A 22,861-nucleotide genomic window follows, 5' to 3' on the forward strand; every position below is an offset into this window, starting at 1 on the left:
TGGAAGAAAAAATCATGTTCTTCATCTCAGATTAATTCACTCCAGAAAATGTGAGAGATGCTTGAGTAATGATTGGATTTTATATCCACCTAGATCTGATGGGGTTTGTCTCTTCAGTGTAGTGTTCTGCAGCCGTTGTTTCTAGAAGAGCCCCAGGATGGCTGATACGTCATCAGGTCTCACGGCAAAGTTCACTTGCCCGTGGCACAGTTAGAAGATTATTTGCTGGAGAAAATTAATTTTAATTGCTCACTGGCTCGGTAATTACAGGATATAAACTCCAACCAGCGCCAGCCTACCGATACCAGCAGAAATCAAGCCAAAATATTTCCCAGAGCTGGATTCACCCACGTCTGGGTGCTGATTTCATGATTCCTTGAGCTAAACAGTGGTGGAGACGGTGAAGTCTAAACATCACTCCGTGATCATCGTCACATGCAAATGGCACCCATCCACGCGCAGCCCCGAAGCCACACGGATGACGCCAGACAACCGAGGCTTTGGCCACATGACATCTCCCGTCCGTCCTCTGCTCTCCCATCACTGGACTGGACCACGCTGCCTCCCTCCCGGAAAACAACAACAAACACTAAGAGATCGGGGAAGAGAAACACCTCAACGTCTCCATATTTCGGCCACGTGTCCGAAGAGTTTCAGACGCATCATGCAAGTTTCCCCTACCGAAGCAGGGGTCTAACAAGGTCTCTTAGAAAACGCCTCGCCCCACAAGACAGAACAGAGAGGAGCACGCGCTGAACAAGTTCCGGGCACGTTCACCTGTGCCGCCCCTGCCCCAGCTTCCTTCCTCATCAGCTTACAGGAAAGACACATGTGATTTTCGCCAGGAAGTGTTTGGGCGGGAAAGTTAAGTGCTTTTCATTATACGTGCATTGAAAAGGACTCTAAAGTCAATTTTAGTAGGAATATCTTCTCTTGTTGGAAAGCAACACTGAATAAGGATTCTGGTAGGAAATCGGAATTCAGCACATGCAGTGTCTAAGCCTGTTTGGGCTGTGGTAGCAGAGATAACCCAGATCTAGTGGCTTAAACAACAAACATTTATTCCTCACGGTTCTGGAGGCTGGGAGGCTGGGATCAGGTACCAGGGTGAGTGGGTTCCAGTAGGGACCTTCTTCCTAGTTCATAAATGGCTGCCTTCTTGCTGGGTCCTCACATGGTGGAAAGGGTAAGGCGCTCTCTGGGGTCCCTTTCGTAAGGACATGAATCCCCTTCATGACCGTTTCACTGCCATGACCTACTCAGCTCCCAAAGGCCCTACCTCCAAATAACCACACAGGGGATTAGGTTTCAACGTATAAATTTCAGGAAGACACAATAATTCCATTTACAGCCCAGTTAGAGTTATACATAACCTAATATGTAACTAACCCTGAAAAACATCATCACAAAATCAAACATCTACAAAGGGCTACCTGTGTTCTTGTCAGCGAGTTCTCACACACAACAGGATTATCACCGTAATAAATTCAAATCTAAAACGTCGTGGCATTAATCCAATACCTCTTGGCAATTCGGGTGTCTGTAGATTAAGATTTTCCTTCAAAAACAAGGGGAGGTTAAATTTGCATCTTTGCAATGCCATTAAGAATTCGGATCACAGGTCAGCTTCCTCATAAAATTACACTATCTGGGCGGTCCCCCCAAACTCCCATGACTGGCTGAATTTGGGGTGTCTCTGGGCAGAGAGCACTGTCGGCACGTGGAGAAGGAGCACGGGAGCCCTCTCCGGAGAACCTCACCTTCACCTCAGCCCTCCAGGAGGTTCCTCAAACAAAATCCACATAAAAGGAGTCACTTGCAGTCCGAAAGTAAACGAACAAGGAGGTTACTATCTCAGCTGAGAGAAACCAGCTGAAATAACAGAAAACAGAAACAGGTTTCCAAGACCAGCATCACGGATGCAGAAAGACAGTATTTCAAGAACAGCCAAGCCTGACGGTACATGCAGGACCAAGAAACACTGAAGAATGACACAGATTATTGAAAAAGAACCAGAGAGAAGTTTATTTATTTATCTATTTACTTTTAAAGTTTATTTTTATTTATTCTGAAAGAGAGATAGAGAGCAAGCAAGGGAGGGGCAGAGAGAGGAAGACAGAATCCCAAGCAGGCTCTGAGCCGTCAGCACGGAGCCCAGTGTGGGGCTCGATCCCGTGACCCGTGAGATCATGACCCGAGCCGAAATCAAGAGTCAGACGCTTAACTGACCCAGCCACCCAGGTGCCCCAGATAGAATTTTTAGGAATAAAAAAAGTAAACAATTTAAGTTGAAAACCCAGAGAACAGGTGGGTAGCGTTTTATACACAGCAGAAAAATTAGCCAAAAGATCTGTGTGATCTGCGTGAAGGACCTAAGTGCAGCACAAAGGTAAAAGGGAGAAATTCAGGACCGAGTGGAGGACTCTTGGAGGTTACCGTCAATCGGAAAGGCCAACCCACATGGACCCTGACACAGCAAACACAGACAGCACAAGACAGAGGCATCCTCTGAAGACAAAATGGCTGATGGAAGTTAGCACACCAGACTCATGAGAGTTCAATCAATCTGCACTGGGGCGTACCATTTAAACACGATACACTGAGGTCAAAGAAAATGAATTTTAAGCAGCCAGAAAAGATAAAGTATTACTTTCAAATATGCAAATAACGATAGCAGACTTCTCGTCAGCAAACTCGAAGTCAGAAGACAATAGAAAACCGCCTTCCGTGGCCTGAAGGACACCGCTATCCACAGGACCACAGGATCATATGTCCAATAAAAATATACATGAAGAACAAGGGCCAGAAGGCTTCCCCCCCACCGGGAACCATGGGCTAAGCAACTCTGATCAACCCGTCCACTAAAAACTAATAAAATGAAAACATCTTCTTGAAACATAAGACATCTAACAGGATAACATCTGAGGAATCGCCAGGCCAAGATCCAGGAAATAAAGGGAATCCAAAGACGTGAGCTTGATCCCTGGGGCCGCTTTAGCCCAGGGGTTACTCTTGACTATGGACAGAGATGTTGAACCACATCCTGGACAGGCTGTGTGGCCAACAGGCAGAAGTACATGCTCAGGACACAGCAGAGGCCGTGGCTGCTTCTGAACTACCCCTCTTTGTGAACCGGGACCCCAATGGGGTCCATCCTGTCTCCCAGCCATGTGGGTGGCCCAAAGCATCTCACATTCTGAAGCTGTATGAGGGTACTCCCAAACCTTCCCGAGCAGGTATCTGGCCAAAGCCCACAACAATCAGCTTTGGCCAAAGAGAAAATCACCCTAGACTTCAAATTATTTCTGCAAATGAGTTTTGAAAGTCACATCCAGCACAGACAGACAAATAGGCAGATAGAGAGCGAAGACAGCATAACAGAGAACCAGCAGTAACAACATACTTTGGAGCTTCAGCCTGGCTCCCTCCTGGATCACTCCTGCTGGGAAGACCGGGCGGTAAGTCACCTACGGAGAGGCTCCCACAAGGATGAAGCTTCCTGCCTCGGCACCAGGAAGCACCCGCCCCAGTCAGGCCTTCAGATGACGGTAGCCAGCATGCTGACTGCAACCCCACGAGCGCCTCTGAGCCAGAACCACTCAGATAAGCTGCTCTTGAATCCCCGATCACAGGGACTGCACGATAATAAAGTTGTTTTAAGCCAATACGCTTGGAGTGATTGGTTATGCAGCAACAGATAGCTAATGCACCCTCCTAGAGAGAATCTGACCCATACGCACCGGAAGACATGGAAAAGAATGTTTACAACAGTGTTGTTTATTTTAGCATAAAATCAAGAGCAACCCAAATTATCCATCAATAGATCGGACAAGTAAGGATGTTTTAGTCGATGCAAATAACATGGCAGTAAAAGTGATTGCCCTACAGCTACACTACTGACGTGAATGAGTCTCACGGCACATGATCGTGTGAAAAAGCACCAACAGAAAAGTATGTACAATGTAATTGCATTTATATAAAGTACACAACCATAAAACGTTGAAAAATCTGTCCTTTGGGAATGAATTTTTATAAAAGGATGATTATTACAAAATAGTGATTAGCAGTGGAAAAAAGGCTGCAGGTGACAGGTTTTAAAATACTGGCCACGCTCTTTCTTAATCCACACTGTGGTTTACACAGAGTTTTGCTTAAACTGTACACAGAATTGTATACACTCCTGTATGAACTGTGCACAGAAGTGTATACACTCCTGTATCTACAGTACCTTTCACAGTACAAGGAATGGGGTCAGCAGCAGTGTAAATAAACACAATATATCTCTGAAAGGCAGACACAGGAAAGAGGGCAGGAGCTCACAGAGGAGGAGAAACAACTTTCCCCACTTGCATTTTGTAAAGGAAGCCTTTTCGGAGGTCCTGAGCCTAAAACAGAATCTGTCACAGTGGTGACCCCTTTCTCTTCTGTGCCGACTTGTTTCTCGTGTCCCCCAAAACAGACATTGCAAAAGCTCTCACAGCCTGTGCAGCCCCCCGACACTACGCCGTGGCAAGAAGAGAACAGGAGCTTGACTCTCGCGTTGCAAAGACATTTGTATGATGACAGGTACGAAGAAAGTTTAGAGAAACTGCTGAGGGGACTGGAGTACCCTCGAGAAGAAAACAGAACTGTGCTGCATCACCCCGGACGCAATAAGATCTCAGAGATTGTGACGGGAGTCAGGGGCTCAACGAAAACGAATCAAACGGACGCCTTGGGCAGACACCATCCGGTGCAACTAACAAGCTGAATATGGCCAATTTCCTGCGTGTGCCCACAGGCTCCTCTCCCCAGGACAGTTTACGCCCCTCCCAGCCCCCGTCCCGATCTCAGCAGACACTGGGGAGGGGATTTCTTTGCTGCCCACAGACATTCACTGAGTCTGTACATGGTGTGTGCCGGGATTCCGGAGATCACGGGCACAATGCGTGTCCTCTGCAGGGTCACAATCTAGCAAGAGACACCGCCAGGAGACGCATGCATTACACGGCTTAGCAAGCGCCTTCCTAGGAGAGCGAGTGAGCCCCCGGGTAGGCAGAACACCAGGCTGGGGCAAGCCGTGCAGGGGGTGACTGGGGGCCGGTTCCTGCCTCCCAACCTGCTTCCCCCGACTTCCTGGGCGTGGCTAACTCCCTTTATTCTTCCAGATCCTTGGGCCAAGGTGGCCTTTCCAGAGAGGCCTGCCCTCTTGGCCACAGCCCGCCCACTCCTCGTCCCCATGTCCCTTCTGACTCTAACGGAAGACGTGCTGACAGGAGGTGGACGCCAGCCCTGCCCGTGGCCAGTGGGGTAGAGCGGGCTGTGGGCACAGGTGGGCTGTGGGCACAGCTGGGCTGAGGGCACAGGTGGGCTGTGGGCACAGGTGAGCTGAGGGCACAGGTGGGCTGAGGGCACGGGTGGGCTGAGGGCACGGGTGGGCTGTGGGCACAGGTGGGCTGAGGGCACAGGTGGGCTATGGGCACAGGTGGGCTGTGGGCACAGGTGGGCTGAGGGCACAGGTGGGCTGTGGGCACAGGTGGGCTGAAGGCACAGGTGGGCTATGGGCACAGGTGGGCTGTGGGCACAGCTGGGCTGAGGGCACAGGTGGGCTGTGGGCACAGGTGGGCTGTGGGCACAGGTGGGCTGAGGGCACGGGTGGGCTGAGGGCACGGGTGGGCTGTGGGCACAGGTGGGCTGAGGGCACAGGTGGGCTGTGGGCACAGGTGGGCTGAAGGCACAGGTGGGCTATGGGCACAGGTGGGCTGTGGGCACAGCTGGGCTGAGGGCACAGGTGGGCTGTGGGCACAGGTGAGCTGAGGGCACAGGTGGGCTGAGGGCACGGGTGGGCTGAGGGCACAGGTGGGCTGTGGGCACAGGTGGGCTGAGGGCACAGGTGGGCTATGGGCACGGGTGGGCTGAGGGCACAGGTGGGCTGTGGGCACAGGTGGGCTGAGGGCACAGGTGGGCTGTGGGCACAGGTGGGCTGAGGGCACAGGTGGGCTGTGGGCACAGGTGGGCTGAGGGCACAGGTGGTCTGTGGGCACAGGTGGGCTTAGTGCACAGGTGGGCTGTGGGCACAGATGCGCGGGGAGCACTGCCGAACTCGCCGGGTCACCGCGCCGATGGCGGGGTCACCGCGCGGAGGGCAGCTGGCCGCGCAGGGAAGGGGCGCCGCACTCACTCGAGCTTCTTGAAGGGCTCGCGCCCGGCCGCCACGTACTTGCCGCCCGCCTGCAGCGCCTGCAGCTCGCGCACCGGGTGCCCGCGAGTGGGCGTGAAGAGGCGCCGCACGCCGAACGGCACGTCCACCTGCTCGGTGAGCTGCTGCAGCAGCGCCTCGAAGGTGGGCACGCGGCGCCGCGGCACCACCAACCTCCGGCCCACGAAGAACGCGTCCCCGTTGCGGTACACCAGAATTGTCTTGGCCGGCGTCGTGTCCACCAGCACGTGTGGCCTGCGCGTGCCCATGGCCCCGCCGTCAAAGGGCCAGCAGCCACCGCCCGCTGTGCTCCAGCCGCGGGGCACCCAGGGCGTGGGCGCAGGGACCGCGGGGCGGCTCCCCGCCGGTGCTGACGCGACCCGGCGATTGTGACCGCCTGCCTGCCACCTGCTGTCGGGAGGGAAGCCGGCGGGGGGAGGGGGATCGGGGGGAGGGGAAGGAAAGGTGAGGGGGCATCCGAGAGGTGGGGGGGTGGGGGGGCAGGGAGTGGGAACAGGTGAGGGGGCATCCGGGGGGTGGGGGGCAGGAAGTGGGAACAGGTGAGGGGGCATCCGAGAGCCTAGACAGGTGGGGATGACAGAGCTCTAGTGAGGGGAAGGAGGCAGCCTCTGTGATCTCTCTGCAAAGGTGGCAAGAATGGGAGGCCGGGGACATTCACAGCGACCTTCCCACCGCACTAGCCAACCTCCTATGCAGAAGAGGTTGGGGGATGGGCCGGGAGCGGGGGCCATCAGGACCACCTTAACAATCAAAACCGCGTCCAGGAGGAATTGCGTGGACCCATTCAGGGCATGTGAGAAGCCGGGTTACGGGCACAGCTAGCATACAGTGTCCCGAAGGTTTAGCATCCGGAACGCACCTTCACCAGGGAAGAACAATTCAAGGGGGTGTGTGTCCTTGTGAACGCCATTCCTTATTCTGGGTAACAACGGGCCCATCCTCTTGAGCTGAGAAGATGAATGGTTCCAGAAATATGTTTTTCCAGTGGTTTTGATGGGCTTAAACTTTTAAAGACAATCAGCCACAAGTATCACTTGCCGAATCTACGTGCAGAATGTACAGGACTCAATTCCGCAAATATCAATATCTTGTAGTGTTTTTTTAAAAAGTGATCTTCAAGAGACCACCTATCTTTCACGACCACAGACAATTTTCACACGACCAACGCTCCACAGCGACGGTAGATACACGTACCGATGTGTGAGCGTGACTGCTTTATTAAATCACCAGGAATTACGTTGATCTTAAAAAGATTAATTGCCAGAAACCTCTTAAGTTTCAGATGTTAAACACCCTTCAAGAGAAGAGTGTGACGGGGCCACCGCACGGCCGCACGGAGTCACAGGTTGGCCCGGAAGCCTGCCTTCACGGAGAACCTCATCAGGGGCTTCTCCCGGGGGCGCAGGAGGCAGAGGGAGCTGGGGAAGCCGTTGAGGCGCAGGCGGCTCACGCCCCCGTCCGGGGTGATGGTGAATCTCACGTGCGTGATGACGTCCTGGAGCTCCAGGGTCAGGCTGTCGAACAAGTGACTTTTGTCGGCGGACAGCTGAAAGAGAGGCAGGGAGCGGTCCTTGTGATGACGCGGAGTGAGGCCCAGACCGGCCGGCGTGGACTCCGGGCCCGTGACCCAGGCCGGTTACTCACTGATAACAGGCTGGCTTACCACAGAGGAAGGCTAGCAGGGGTCAAAAGCCCAGGTAATGCTAACATGAACACTCGGGTCCCTGATGTTCGTGGTTCTCACTGGTTAATTAAGTGGATACACCGATAAGAAAAAGAAAGTGAGAAGTGGGCATATTGGTGCCTCCCAGAGGCCATCACCCATCACCACGTGGGAGCACCCCTCACCCCCCACTCTGACCCACAAAGGACTGTCCTTCTACTGGAGCAAAGAGGACGCTTCTGGAACATCTCCGCGTCCATCTCACAAGAGGACACATTGTTATCGCTTTAGCTTTAAATATATCAGTCACCCCTTCTAGAAAGTCAATACACTGCAGAAACATTTTCCACACATACATATGTCCTTTGTACATGATGGTTTAAAACAAAACTTGGTTGTTAGAAATGCACACGAATGAAAGACTAGAGCCTTTCTATTACATAAATGCACAGATACGGTTTTTAGAAGCTTGTGTGTCTTACTATTTAATCTGAGCAGAAGGTTTGGAAAGCAAATCTGAGCAAAGCGGCCCCGACTGCGGGTCTGGCCTTCCCAGGTCCCCGTGGGCGCCATACCTTCGTGACGGGAAGCAGCGGTTTCCACTTATGGCCCGGAAGCTCCCACTTCTGCTTGATCATGTCTTCCTCCTCCTGAGTCGTCAGGATGCAGCCGTCCAGCTTACAGCTGTCGGGCGAATTGCCTGTCGGGACAAATTCAGGGTCACTTCCTCCACTCTGCTTGCCCTCGGCAGTTTGGCTGACTTTTTAATCAACTCAAAGACCCAGCAAAGGGCAAATCGTTGTTCTCTCTGAAGAAAAGCAAAGGCAGGACGCATGTGAGAGAAGGAACGTACCCATCTGTGACGGAGGTGGCTTGCCTGACGCAATATGCGGGAGTTTTTCAGAGGAATCAAAATCCACTCGATGTGCGTTAATGGGCCGCCACCTTTGAATTTGCGTGTACGGCATTTTACTTGGGAAGTGGAAGGCACCTGATAAGCATCCCTGATTGCAGCGTGAATCACTTGCACACTGCTATGTGGCTCATCCCAGACTATCGGGAGGCTGGAAGACACTTTCCTGATGGCACCGCATCGTGTCACGAGAAACAAAAAGAAAGACCGAGCCAAGTTAACCAGCCGGGGCTTGGCCTCGACCCCACGTGCCGTATTCCAGGTGTGCCACACCTTCACCCGGTCACACGTGTGGTCCTGAGTCTCTCTCCTCTCTGGAATTTCCTCAGAGTCGTGCCCAGTGGGGTTAGGAGACCTCAGGGGGGGGCGCCTGGGTGGCGCAGTCGGTTAAGCGTCCGACTTCAGCCAGGTCACGATCTCGCGGTCCGTGAGTTCGAGCCCCGCGTCAGGCTCTGGGCTGATGGCTCGGAGCCTGGAGCCTGTTTCCGATTCTGTGTCTCCCTCTCTCTCTGCCCCTCCCCCGTTCATGCTCTGTCTCTCTCTGTCCCAAAAATAAATAAACGTTGAAAAAAAAAAAAATTAAAAAAAAAAAAAAAAAAAGGAGACCTCAGGGGAAGGGTCCCACACTCTTCGCGGGGAGAACGGCTGTAGGGGTGCCTAAGACTTTAAGATCAACAGAGGAGGGGGTTCTGATCACAGGAAAAAAATACTCGGTGCTCCCATGCCCCCCGCGGCGCATCTCTTAAGACGGTGACCTCCAAGGTGCAAGCACGCTGCTGCGGGCACATGAAAACCCGAACGATGTGGGAGGAGGACACGAAAGCCGCTATTTCCGTTTCTGTTTCTTCAGCATCTACACACATATGTGCATATCTGTTAGGTTTCGTGTACGTGAGATCACAGCTGGGGTCAGCACGCCTCTCTGGCCGCGACTGTGCTCGTGCTGTGATGGATAGAACTGAGAGGGCCGACAGCAAAGTCAGACGGCGCAGCCTGGGCTCCCTGGTTACGTGCACGTACTGGCCGTTCCTGGGCTCTAACTAAACTATCGCTCACAAAATTAGCAAGCGATTTACATCATCCATGCAGAGACCCACGGACTGAAGATGCCACCAGAAACACAAGCACCCAGGAACCACAAGAAAATAGCAGGGCTGCATTCCGCCGACCCCAGATGAGCTGTTCGTTGGCTGTGTGGAAAAGTGAAAGCAGGGACCTGCTAATCAGATCTGAAATAGTTTTCCAGGGGCACCTGGGCGGCTCAGTCGGTTGAGCGTCCCAACTTCAGCTCAGGTCACGATCTCACGGTTCGTGAGTTCGTGCCCCGCGTCAGGCTCTGTGCTGACAGCTCAGAGCCTGGAGCCTGCTTCGGATTCTGTGTCTCCCTCTCTCTCTGCTCCTCCCCTGCTCACACAGGGTCTCTCTCTCTCTCAAAAATAAATAAAGATTTTTTTTTTAATTTTTTAAATAAATAAATAAAATAGTCTTCCAAAATTAGGTCACAATCATCCATACTGTGTCTTAAAATAATTAACTTAAATCCACTAGCACTGAAGAAGAACCTTGCCTTAAACACATACTGTGCCTTGGTGTAGTCGTTAGTAATCGCGTGAGGCCACGATGATTCGCAAGACATTTAAACATCAGGCATCCAAGGTATGAATATAAACTGCCACCGCTTACTGAGACAAGTAAGCAGTCAGGAAACATCCAGTCCAGCACTTATCGAAATTTCACCTGACCATTATAAAGGTTTAATAACCCCTCTTGAACTGTGTCCATATAATGACACAGGTATATATTTCAGAAGAAAGTAGGTTTCAAATGCCAGCGGCACTTGTCCGAATATGTTTTTACTAATAGCACACTTTTGAAAACATGTAGCTCCCTGCCGTACAAGCCCACCCTGGACAGGAAATGCCCCCCCAACCAATCTCCCTAGTCCCCCCCCCCCAAGAGAATACACCCCCATCCAGTTCTTCTGGATGGGACTAACCAGGAACGACTGCACAGGCTCTTTCCAAATGAGATTCGGGACCCCTACAGTGAAGAGTCTTAGAGCATCACAGAATCTCGGATGACTCTGGGGGGTGACCCAGCTCAACTCTGACATTTTATAAAGGGGGAAGTGGGCCCGCAGAGCTAAAGGAAGTTGCTCAAAACTGCACACCCGGAGAGAGTGCAAAAGCCAAGCGCTGAGCCCACCGTCCTGAGCCCCACGCCCACAGACCACGTCATCTTTGTTACCAGCACGCAGGTTCTGTGCGCTGCCTGATGGTTCTACATTCACCTTTAAAATACGTCGTATCGATTTCAATTTGAGTGATCACTCCAGGATGTGCCAGCCGGAAGACTGCCCATTCACAACCCGGAACAAGGAGACTACCGTTCTCGTCATTCTGGGATTCAAAAGGAAAAAGAATAAAAAGAAGCCAGCTTGAGGCCATTCAGGAAATGAATTCTGAAAACAGCGAGTGAAAAACGTCGACGTGTGCTGATGACATTTCTTTTATTTCTTACTACGGAAGAGCGTCTCCTATGCCCCGGTATGTAAATTACTTTCTGTGTTAATTGCCCCCCTTGTCTATTATTCCTTAAATGCCTCATGTGGACTCAGGAGCTTATTGGGTAATTGCTACGTTTTTATAAATTTCTGATGTGATTTTCTATGTCGACTGTAAATCTGTGTAGAATGAGACACACAGGAGGGTCTGTATCCAACCCAGCCCCTAGGTACTCTAATCAATTCGTTTTGACCTTTCAAAGTAGATACGTTCTTGGTCAAATCTATACCACTGTGTAATCTGCCTCCAAACTTAGTTTCTGGCAACGGGAGTCGTCTGCTTCCCATCGGAAGCGTTGGCTGACACGGAGGCTAACCCAAGAGAGAGGTGTTGTCCGGGGAAGTTTTCAGTGGGGTTAACAAAGTGCAAGGTGTTTCGTTTTGCTTTTGTTTTGACTTTCTTATCTCACATGAGTTACTAGGCAAACTGAACAGCTGAGTCCCCTGTCTGTCACACACTCATATACGTAGGTGGTCTCACCCAGGGACACGTAGGTACCGAAAACCATGACACTGGTGGGGCTTTTTTGCCTCCAGGTCAACCAGTGAATTTATCCACGGGTTTTATATCATTAAATTGTAGACCCTTTATTACAGAACCGGCGGCATTTCAACCATTCGTTGGAGTAGCAGGCGTGGCCAGCGTGTGTGCCTTCTGGGTCCTGCCCTGATGTTACCGTGAAGCAGTAGGCAATCCGGAAAACGAAGAGAAGTACTTCCGGAATGCTGCCTACGAGGTTCCGGAAGGAAGCGCTTCCTTGATGTAAACTTAAAACAAGACAGAGGAGGGGCGCCTGGGTGGCGCAGTCGGTTGGGCGTCCGACTTCAGCCAGGTCACGATCTCGCGGTCCGGGAGTTCGAGCCCCGCATCGGGCTCTGGGCTGATGGCTCGGAGCCTGGAGCCTGTTTCCGATTCTGTGTCTCCCTCTCTCTCTGCCCCTCCCCCGTTCATGCTCTGTCTCTCTCTGTCCCAAAAATAAATAAACGTTGCAAAAAAAAAACAAGACAGAGGAGACTCTGAATCGTGGCCGTTTTGAACTTCTTACCTCTAACACCGGTGGCCTGTCCGGCCTCCTTGAGGTCTCCCAGCCATCAGCCATAGACCTAGCCTTGCCGACTCCTGCCAGAAATGACATTATTCAATGGGAGTGTCACAGGATTTTATCTTAAATGTGAGAATGAACGCATGGGAGTAACGAAACCACAGATCCCTCGTGCCTGAACGTTGCTACATAAATTATTGCCATTCAACTTAACGTTTTGATAAATTCACATGCAGCCATAGGGTAAGTTTTACTCTTCCCTTTCAGCCAAAATTAGGAAGGAAAACTGATTTACTTCACATCATAAGGGCATCCAATCCTGTGTGTGGATGGTTGATCTCATCCACCCCCGTGCTTCAAGATGACACCTCCTAAGTCACTCATATCCTATTGGGGTGCTTAGTGAGGGTTCATACCATATTGGGGTGCTTAGTGCGGGTGCCCAGACGCCCCAAATGCAGGCCAGCTCCCACAGCAGCATCTCACCTATCATATTGTTTGGATGCCCAAAGTGTGCGTTGCTGAATCCTACGCAGGCGCCCCCGTGAGCGATGGCTGCGAGGTCAAACGGTTCCTTGGGATCAGTTGCGGTCCAGTCCTTCTGTCCACAACCATACACTCTAAGACGTGCAATCCCACCGTCTGAGAAGGAAAGAGGCCGTGGTCATTTCTTACTTGGAGAGGGGGCTGTTTGTGGGTCATAAACGACAAAGCTCTCCACACCTGTCTGCTCTGTTTCTCAAATACACCAACCCAGCTGCCCCAGGGCCTTTGCACCCACCATTCCCTTGTACTGGAACTACTTTCCCAGCTCTGCAAAAGGCCAGTTGTCGTTCCTAGGTGTCACCTTATGTGTCATGGCGTCAGAGATGCTCTTCCTGTCACTGTCTAGTTATCTCCCTCCAGCTCTGCCTAGCCCCGCCTGATTCTCCAGGTTGGGTGAGTCATCACCCCCTCCTGCGAATTTTTGCCAGAGCTCAAATCACAGCCTGAAATGATCTTGTCATGTATTTGTTTAAGCCCCTGCTATCCGTATCTCAGAACCAGAATATAAAATCTTCGAAAGCCAGAAGAGTGATCTATCTCGTTCGCTTCTCTATTGTCTCTACCTAGTACTGGCCCTGGCACACAGCAGGTGCTGACATTTCTTATTGGATTAATAACTCCAGGAAGGTCAAAGAGCTGTTGGAAGATCTACCAGAGATATAATGTTTGGGGCCACAAATTAGCGTCGCTAAATACCACACAGACTCATACAAGAGCCTTATGTTTCTATTTTTGTAAAAACACTGATTGAGAAGAGGGAAGATAATGTTCACAAAACCAAATCGCTCTGAGAACCACAGCAGCCTAGAGTAGGTCTGCAGAGTCCACAGTAGCCGCCAACATCAACTCACATTCTCGGATTCTGAGAAAGCGAGTATTTTACGTGTTTGAATAGTACTTCCTGGAAGACGGGAGGAAGCTTTGTATAAACAGCTTTCCTCGTTATTCTACTGAAACCAAGCCCTTATATTGTTCCACGAAAACCTTGATGAAAGTGAGTGATCAGAAAAGAATTCAGTAGAACGGTCTTGATATTTGCAATAAATAAAACCAGACTGTGTTGGCATAAAACCCTAAATATTACACCAGAGGGGGTCATTCAGCAGAAACTAACTTAGGGGAATCCCTCCTCTGGTTCACGGAGCATCGGGATTCACTCCGACGCACAGAACACACTTGCCTGTTGAGTGTAAAGCTGATTTTAAGTCTTTAAAAAATAAGATTCTTCTTTACAGAGTTCATATCCAGCCTCGCTTTTAATCCAAACTATCAGGGACATCAGGCATGCCACTCCACGCTCTGAGAGTGACTCATCTAAAGCAACCTGTTGCCACTCCAGGACAAAACACTGCTTCCTTCCCCTTTATACTTGAACCCCGGGGAAAATATTTGTAAATCTGATAAAGGATTTGTATCTAGGATATACAAAGAGCTCTTACAATTCAACAATAAAAGACAAAAACCCAACTTAAGAATGGGCAAAAGATCTGAAAAGATATCTTTCCAAAAAAAACATGTAGGTGTGTGTGTGTGTGTGTGTGTATGTATATATGTATATGATCTGTACATAAACACATACAAATGGCCAAGTACAGAACTGAAATATGCTCGTCATCATTAGTCCTAGAGAAATGCAAGTCAAAACCACAAGGAGACCCCACTGCACATCCTCTAGGATGGCTCCAATCAAACAGGCAGATGAGAGTACGTGTTGGTGAGGATGTGGAGAAACGGGAACCCACCCACGCTGCCGGTGACAACGTAAGATAGTGCCACCAAGGTGGAAAACAACGGGAGAGTTCCTCCAACAATTAAAAATGTAGCTATCAGGGCGTCTGGGTGGCTCATTAAGCATCCGGCTCTTGATTTCGGCTCAGGTCATGATCTCGCTGTTCATGGGACGGAGCCCCACGTCAGGCTCTGTGCTGGCAGTGTGGAGCCTGCTCGGGATTCTCTCTCTCCCTCTTTCTCTCTGCCCTTCCCCCCCTCACACGTGCATGTGCTCTCTCAAACTTTATTTAAAAAACGTAAATAAAAACATAGTTATCATATGGCCCAGCGAGTCCAATCCTACGTGTACACCCAAATGAAAACATATATCCACACAAAAACCCATAAAGGAATATTTACAGCAGCGTTTTTATAGCCAACGGGTGGGAACAACCCAAATGTCCATCAGTAGATGAATATATAAACAGTACGGTTTATCCATACAACGGAGTATCGTTCCTCCACGGAAAGACATAAAGTACCCCTGATAACGAGCCTTGAGAACATGGTAAGCGAAAGAGGCGAGTCACAAAAGACCATTTATGTGAAATGTCCAGCATGGTCAACTCTGTCCAGACAGAAAGCAGACTGGTGGCTGCTGGGGGCCGAGGGAGGTGAGGGTTGAGAGCAAGATACAGGATTTCCTTTTGAGGTGAGAGTAGTGTTCTCAAATTGAGCGTGGTGATGGCTGCACCTATGCTGTGTTTTTCCGCGTATACCCGGCTAAACCGTAAACCGCTGAACGGTGCACTGCAAGTCGGTGAATTACATCACAACAAAGTTGTTAAGTAAGAGAAAACGAGGGACTTTTGCACACACTGCCTCATCTGCTGGTGCACCTGGCGAAATAGAATTTGTTGGGAGACATTTAACCTGATACAACTCCCTCCCATCCCCTCCTACTTGACCTGGTGCTTTTTCAATAACTACCAAAGGGTGGCTGGGCCGCGACGAGAATTTCCTAGGGCACAAAAAGGGGCCACCTGTCACCCGAAAATGCTAGAGAGGTAAGTGCCTTCACCCTGAAACAGGCCCACACCAAGTCAAGAGGCCACAAGATGGCAGATGGGGCCACATCATACTTACCCGGGAAAATGTTGAGTCTTACGTGAGTCCACCTCTGCTGGGAGTCGACAGGAAAATAATTGTGGCTGGAAGCAGGCTTTCCTGGTTTAAGCTCTGTCATGGGAACCAAGTAATTCCAGTCGTTGGACCCCAGCTAGCAATAAATAGAAAGTGTTAGCAGTGGCCCCAAGGACAGTAAATTCTCTCACCCTGGTGCTCGTGTGGGGCCTACAGGATAGAGATACTTTGGAACAAAACCTGATGATGGCTGCCTAGTAAAATACTTCAATAAAAATACTGATAAAGATCAAGTCCCAGGTTTAATAAGCAGACTAAAGCCCTGAGGGCTTTTCATCCAGATCGAAATAGGCACCGGGCGATGGCAGCAGGGGAACGGGCAGGGAGGGTCGGGAAGAAGGGACAAGACCTGGGACTCCCTCTGAGGATTCTAGAAGAAACCAGAATTGGTGACGTGAACATCGGTGCACACCAGGCTGCTCCCTTGGGCCCTGAGACCTGGGGTGAACGGGTTGACCTGAACGTCGTGACCAGCATTCCTCAGACTGAAGGGCCTGTGTGTTGTTCCTCTCACTGTTTATTTCCCAGTCTGTTATGGATCAACACTTTCGTAAAACACAATATAAATTAACGACTGGACAGGCTTTAAAAGACAGGAACGTACAAAAAAGCACAAGTCCACGTGGATCCTTCACCAGACTCAGCAGGCATAAAAGGTACGTAAAGTCGTACTCCCGATTTCCGTATTTATCTTATCGGGGTAGCACCTGGCAGGTAGCAGGGCCGGGCAGACCCCCTGGGACACATCGCTAGACCTCACTCGGGCTGTGGAAACCAGTTGCGACACTGGACAAGTAGATGAGGAGAGGCGTGAGTGGGCGGGGTGTCTCTAAGAAGCACCCTCGTGCCCAGGCCTGTGCCCTGGCCACCGCGACAAACCGCCGACCCTGTTAGCAGACGCACCTTAGCAACAGCCTCAAACTCCGCCGGGGTGGCCGCGGCCCCTGTCCTGACTCCTCTCTGTGGCATTTCTGGTGCTTTATCTGGAGGCAGAGGGACCAACGCGGTTACGGTTCACGTTCGGAATCAAAGACAATACACTCCTAGCGGGCGGTCTGCTCGTTTTTATTCCGCCAAATCACCCCAGAGAGAAGCTTCCTTAAGTCAAAGTATCAGATGACCAAAGTGATAGACTTGCTGAAGTTCCTCGACATTTGAAATACTGAGTAATTCCAGAAAGTGCTGCAGTACATTTGGTAGTACTTTTGCTCGTCAAAATACAACACCATCTCCAGGGTGAGTCTAGCTGCAGCAAATCTATCACACGACTCGAGTTTTCAGGAGTCGGATCCATGGAGGTTCTGGAAAATTGCAACGTCAAGGCCAGAAGAAGACCGTCTCCCACGGCATCCTTGGAATTGACACTTGGGCGATCCCGAATCGGACTCCGAAGGAATCCTCCTTTTTGGCAGCAGGCATTTCCTGCCTCTGCAGCAGCACCTGTCCTGTCCTCACCTACGTTCTCAGGTGCCCCCAGTGTCGGGAGCAGGGCCCGTCCCCTTCCGTAGAGCCTCGTACAGGGCTGTGGACACAGTGCTTTCAGCATAAATCTGCCAACTGGCGTGATTTATCTTCCCTAAACACGTGTACGTACACACACATCGTGGTCCCTGCTTCTAAAAACAGTAATGCTGGGACCAGCATCAGACGGTACCGTCGAAGCAGCGAAAGCAGGGGTCTGACTTGTACTTATGCTTCGTTCCACGAGGCACGAAGAACCCCTTCCTGACAACTCCGTGGCTGCCGCACTCTTGTGCCCACAGGGACAGCCACCACCTCACAGCCGGCCCACGCCTGGCTTCACGCTGTCCAGCAGCCCACGCGCTGCCCTCCCCTGCACCCTGCTCGCCCCGGCGAGGCCCCAAGAGCGTGGGAACAATGAACTCCACACGTGGCCAAGCTAAAACTCAGGAACCACGGAACACTGTACTGGGAACCCAAGTTCTAAAGCCTGTGGCACTAACGTGGCCTTAGACACGTTGCTGAACCTGTCTGGGCGGAAATTGCACGGGGCAGGGGTGCTGGGGAAGGGGGGGCAGACCAGGGGAACGGTTCCCAAGGCACCTCCTTCCAAGTTTGCTGCTTGGATTGATATCCGAGGAGCGTAATCTCCCACGAAGTAGGAAATGTCCACATCGAAGCCCCGGATAATCCCTTGTATCCCCAGCTTGATGATGCACCAGTCGTGACCTACGGGAGGGAAGCGAGGGCATCCCCGTCAGGCGTAACTCGGCAGACAAAGCGCGTGATTGAACAGGACCGAGATGAAGAAAAGACTCAGCGACACCCCCTCCCATCCCAGAAAAGGGCACGCAGGGTCACTCTCGGCTGTGACGTAAAGATGCCCTCGGTGCCCCACGACAGCCCTCCGCCCCAGGCACGGGCCTTGGATCCAGGGAGACCCGATTCTGGTTCCAAAGTGAAAACCGGCCCCTGCGAGCCTCCTTCTTCGACTGCGAATCAGGGACGAGATCAGCTTCCAAAACTCAAATGTGACTGTGTCCAGGGTAGAGAACAGCCCGCCCCGCTCGGCAGGTGCTTGACGCACGGCTGGGCCTCCGGCAAACCGCTTGCTCGCCATCGCCTCAGGCTCTGCGGGGCCCAGCTGCCCCCTCCCTGCGGCTGCTAAAGCACAAGAAGTCTACAAGCCACGGGTCACCCGGTACTTCCTGGCTACTTGTGGTCACGTGTAGACCCGGCCTGGAAATGCCCAGATTCATCAGCAGCTGCTAATGGACGTGGGAAACATCCAGGACCTCGTAGCACTTGACTCAGCCGAAGAACCCACTTATCAGCTGGATAAGAACCCGGTTCCAATGCCGGATTTAGTTTGCTCTCACAGGCGCGTCTGCAGCTTTAACAGGTGCATTTTCATTGAGCCTGGTGAGGAGCAACGAATAAAAGCCGGCCCTTCTCACTGGTGACGGGACAGGGGCTGCGTGGGCGAGCCCGTCTACACAGCAGTCAAGGAGGGACCAGAGCACCCTCTTCAGAGAGCCGTGTAGACGCAACGCACACACGCACGCCACCCTGTGACGTTGCCACCCCACTCGGGGAGGTGCGCCCCGCCCCCCACAGCCTCACCGACACCCCCGCTGTCCCAGCAGCACATCCTCCTTTTCACCTGATGGCACACAGACGACCCCTTCCTAAACCCTCCGAGCCTGATGTTCGGAAGGGTCACGTGAGGTCCGGGGACCCGGGACGGAGCTGCCAGAACGCACCCCGGCTTCCCAACACCCGCGTTTAAGCTTCGCCACGTTGCCACGAGGAGCGGTCTCGGTACCTGGAGTCCTTTTCCTTCTGGTCTCCCATCCATCCATCCACCTCCCAAACTCCGTGTATTCGTCTTCTCTGAAGCCTGGGCTTTTGCTCTAAAGCAGAGACAGAGACAAGGTGATGGTTGCCATCCCTGCGAGGGCCTGGCCTGTTTTGTCCCCCCAAGGGACAGGAGACCCACGCCAACGGGGACTCGGAGGGAACCCCGGGCCGGCGCGGGGGTGCCTGCCGCGACCCTCGCGCTCGGGTAACCCGTTCCAGATCAGGAGAGGCCGCCCCATGTTGCGACACCTCCAGAGAAAGAAATCCTGCTTCTCCGCGGCCCTCGATGCATAGAATTAACTGGCCGTAGCGACAGCTGAAACCCCATCGCAGTGAATTCCGTGGCCCCACAAACGGCACAGCCCCCCCCCCAATGCAGCCTACGGCATCCTGAAAGAAAGAGCCAGAAAGGGTACGTCTCCCAGGCAACCCAGAAAAGACTGCTTAACAAGGAATCCGGCCCAAGCGCGTGAGGCGTAGGCGGGATGCTGAGGCCCAGCTGTACCCTTGGACCCCGGCCCTCGGAGCTGCTCCGTGTGTAGACAGCTAGCCTATTCCTTTTAGTGGCTACACGGTGTCCCATATATGGAAGTTCATATATGGGTCCCATCTATGGACGGTTGGATTGGCTCTTTCCCTTCCAAACAACACTGGGATGAATATCTTCTACACATCTTTGCCTACTTTTGCAAATAATATAAACCCGTGGAATAACTAGGTCAAAGTGTGTAGGCATTTAAGTTTTCTATAGACAGACATATGGTAAAATGAAAAGAGCTTTGACATCTATTAGCTGTGTGACCTAGAACAAGTAAATCAACATCTCTGTTCCTCAATCTATTGTCATTTTCTGTGAGGAGTAAGTTAATGTATGTAAGATGTCCTTGGAATGTCATACTTTAACATGCTCTAGACCTGGCCAGGTCCTGCCCGGAAAGAGGGGCCCGGTCACCAGGGTGACGACATGGCCGGTAACCACGGTGGAGGACAGCATGCTGCCCACTCACGAGAACTCACACCCCACGGCCGGCATAGCAAGGTAGCAGGATTCCAGCCGAGGTTCCTTTCTTCCCTATAGTTTCAGGTTTGTTTTTTCTCTTGTTTTGTTAATAAGCACGTCCTACACTTTTGTAATTAGGCAGGTAAGACACTTCCCCAAAATTCAACGCGTGTGCCAGATTTCTTCCTGGCCCAGATTATGAGCTTTGCGTGAGACAGAGGACAATATGCAAGGATCTCAGCGATTTTCCCATAAAGCCACGCGGCCCCCCACCTCCCTGTGTCCGATGCCCGTCTGTCTCCAATGTGTCTCAGCACGAGCCGGTGCGGATCCCTACATGTTTCTACTGTTCCAACGTGCCAGTTACCGGTCCACACTCCAGGACTCCCATCTCAAACATCCGGGCAGATTCTAATTGCCGTGTCGGCACAGATGGCTCTACCCCAACGCTTCATGGCGCGGGATGCCCACTTACGATACCTTTACGGTGCGGGATGCCCACCGACGATACCTTTATGAGGTTTTCCGCAGGAGCAAAAAAATCATCCGTTGCAAATAAAATCTAGACAAAGAAAGAAAGAAGTAAAGATAAAAGAGCCATAAGTTAAAAACGATTTTATTTCGTTTTGCAAGACGCGGTAGAAACGTGGCATTGCCAGGGGGAGAGAACGCTCTGCAATGAAGCCGCTATGCTTTTGACACGTCTAGACGTCGTGGCCTGCCTCAGCTCGTTCCAGCCTGTACTCTGCACCCCTTGGCCATCTGGATGGGGACGTGCTGACTTCTTACAGTCAGGAAGAAACTACGCCAACCCTCCTTTTCACGAATGAAGGACACTGGGCTTTGTGACTCGCTCGCACACAGAGCGATGGCCCAAAAACACCACCCTGGGCCATGCCTGTGGTTCGGCTGTCTCACCGTCGGACGCCCTGCAGGAGGGGGGGCCTGCTAATTCATCAGCCAAAGCAGGACGTTTGTGAGAGGGAGGGGGTTGCTACTCATCACCCCCGGAAAACAGGTGTAAATGGACTTTTCTGGACAAAACGGGCCGCGGCCCCACCGACCGAAGCCAGACCCTCGTGACAGCTGCCGTCGGGAGGGGACCCCGGGCACTGGTGTCGGGAATTAGCCGGTGACAGTTGCAAGGCCACTCGTCTGTGGCTGAAGTGAGGTGTGTTCATCAGGGGGCATCTGTCTACGTGGAGGAAGCCGTGTCAGGACGCTGTCACCGGCACCTGTCTCGAGGGCTCAGCGGCTCGAGCATTGACAGGCATAGCGGCTTTGCAGAAGGGACACTAAAACTCCCACTACTGGGACTCTGTGGGGTCTAGGCAGAGGGTCCGCTCTGGGCAAGGCTCCACTTTGCCGATGTGAGTAGCTCTCCGGAGATCTCGACGCACCGCGGCTGCCGGGGCCGAGCCTCCTCAGGCGGCCCTGGTTGACCCGGGCCACGGTCTCGGCAGAAGGGACCCCTGCCCCTGCCCTGCCGAGGCCGCTCCTCGTGGGTGGCGGGGCAAGCCGCGTGACGGCCCCGCGGTGCCAGCCATCGGAGCAGCCACCCTGCCCGCGTGCCCCGGTGCCGCCTCCAGCAGCCACGAGGGACCCGGGCCGGCAGCTGGCCCCCAGCTCTGGGCTGGAAGGACTGACTCTACGGAGAACCAGCTTGCAGAGAAGGACACCTCGCCTAGCCCCGGACTTCATTGATCTCCTCTCCCCGCTGCCTGGACCACGAGTGTAGTTAGTGTCGCCGGTTTGGGCGTGTTGTCTAGGAATCGTTATCGTGCAGGCTATTAGTTGCTGAACCATCGTTGGCCAAGTCAGTCTCAGCCTCCGAGCATAATTCGCCTCTAATGACACTACCGTCCTCGGACCCCAGCCCAGAACCTACAGGTCAGGGGAGACCTCGCTGTTTTGCTGCGGATGACTGTCGCGGAGGCAGAGTGGAGGGGATCGCGGCTCTGTCGGGGCCGACCCGCCCACTGACAGTCTGCAAGGGCCAAGCCCGGGTGAGCGGAACGGACACGCGGGAACGCGTCCAGGCCCGTCGCTGGCGCCTCGGCAGAAACCCTCACGGGGCACCCGGGGCCTCTCCGACCTCCCCGGGCCCATGCCCCCCAGCAAGCCCCTGATGACTTCCAGAAACACTCAACCAGCTGGGGCACGCCTCGCTGCCTCCCCCGGCGTCCTGACCGAAGCGGCCCCTCGCCCCTTTTCCTCGCCGGCTCCCTCTCCCACTTGAAGACCCCCTGTGCCGACAGGGGCCGCACAGCCTTTCCCAGCACCTCCCGCCCCACTCGCGGCCCCCGGCTCCCACAGCACCCGTCTCCCTGGGGGAGCAGGAGCCTCTGGAGGGCAGGACGCCCCCCTCAGCCCCGTCTGTACCGGACGACGCACCTGCAAGGTGCTGGCGCTCAGTGCCTCTGCACTTTACCGGTATCGCAGTGCCCTGTGCTTGTCAACAACTGTTCCAGGTAATCCCCACACTGACATTTGAGGACCACTGATCTAATCCGTGAGAAAACACAGAGGGACGGAGGACTCGTCACAGATGCAGGATGTCTTTTTGTTCTAAGCTTAAAGCAATACTGCCTTTGCTAGAATTGTCCCCAGTTTCTTAAAAATTCTTCGGAAGCCTTTTGCAACAACGGGCTGGACCTTCGGCCCAATTCTGGCCATTCTAACTAGGTTCCTGCAGTGTTC

General features: G+C 52.7%; 2 protein-coding genes across 12 annotated transcripts in view; both read right to left on the bottom strand.

The window, feature by feature from the left end:
• DCDC2C (doublecortin domain containing 2C) overlaps positions 1-6,575 on the bottom strand; it is an 84,921-nt gene extending 78,346 nt beyond the window's left edge. For 6 of the 7 annotated variants that reach the window (XM_045447836.1, XM_045447834.1, XM_045447833.1 and 3 more), the window contains exon 1: positions 6,161-6,575. In XM_045447836.1, coding sequence (XP_045303792.1) covers positions 6,161-6,447 — 287 coding nt within the window. In that variant the 5' untranslated portion in view covers positions 6,448-6,575. The remainder of the gene's footprint in view (positions 1-6,160) is intronic. The other variant, XM_045447832.1, reaches the window with a different exon arrangement.
• Positions 6,576-7,398: 823 nt separating this feature from the next.
• Positions 7,399-22,861, bottom strand: part of ALLC (allantoicase) — a 29,268-nt gene continuing 13,805 nt past the window's right edge. For 4 of the 5 annotated variants that reach the window (XM_045447841.1, XM_045447840.1, XM_045447839.1 and 1 more), the window contains 10 exons: positions 20,673-20,723; positions 19,127-19,214; positions 17,905-18,030; positions 16,744-16,823; positions 15,784-15,916; positions 12,868-13,023; positions 12,385-12,458; positions 11,066-11,174; positions 8,438-8,562; positions 7,399-7,745 (listed from right to left, as the gene is read on the bottom strand). In XM_045447841.1, the coding sequence (XP_045303797.1) occupies positions 7,539-7,745; positions 8,438-8,562; positions 11,066-11,174; positions 12,385-12,458; positions 12,868-13,023; positions 15,784-15,916; positions 16,744-16,823; positions 17,905-18,030; positions 19,127-19,214; positions 20,673-20,723 (1,149 nt within the window). In that variant the 3' untranslated portion in view covers positions 7,399-7,538. Of the gene's footprint in view, positions 7,746-8,437; positions 8,563-11,065; positions 11,175-12,384; positions 12,459-12,867; positions 13,024-15,783; positions 15,917-16,743; positions 16,824-17,904; positions 18,031-19,126; positions 19,215-20,672; positions 20,724-22,555; positions 22,667-22,861 lie in introns of all 5 variants that reach the window. The other variant, XM_045447842.1, reaches the window with a different exon arrangement.

The sequence above is a fragment of the Leopardus geoffroyi genome, chromosome A3 (assembly GCF_018350155.1).
Source record: "Leopardus geoffroyi isolate Oge1 chromosome A3, O.geoffroyi_Oge1_pat1.0, whole genome shotgun sequence".
In the NCBI taxonomy this organism is placed as follows: Eukaryota; Metazoa; Chordata; class Mammalia; order Carnivora; family Felidae; genus Leopardus; species Leopardus geoffroyi.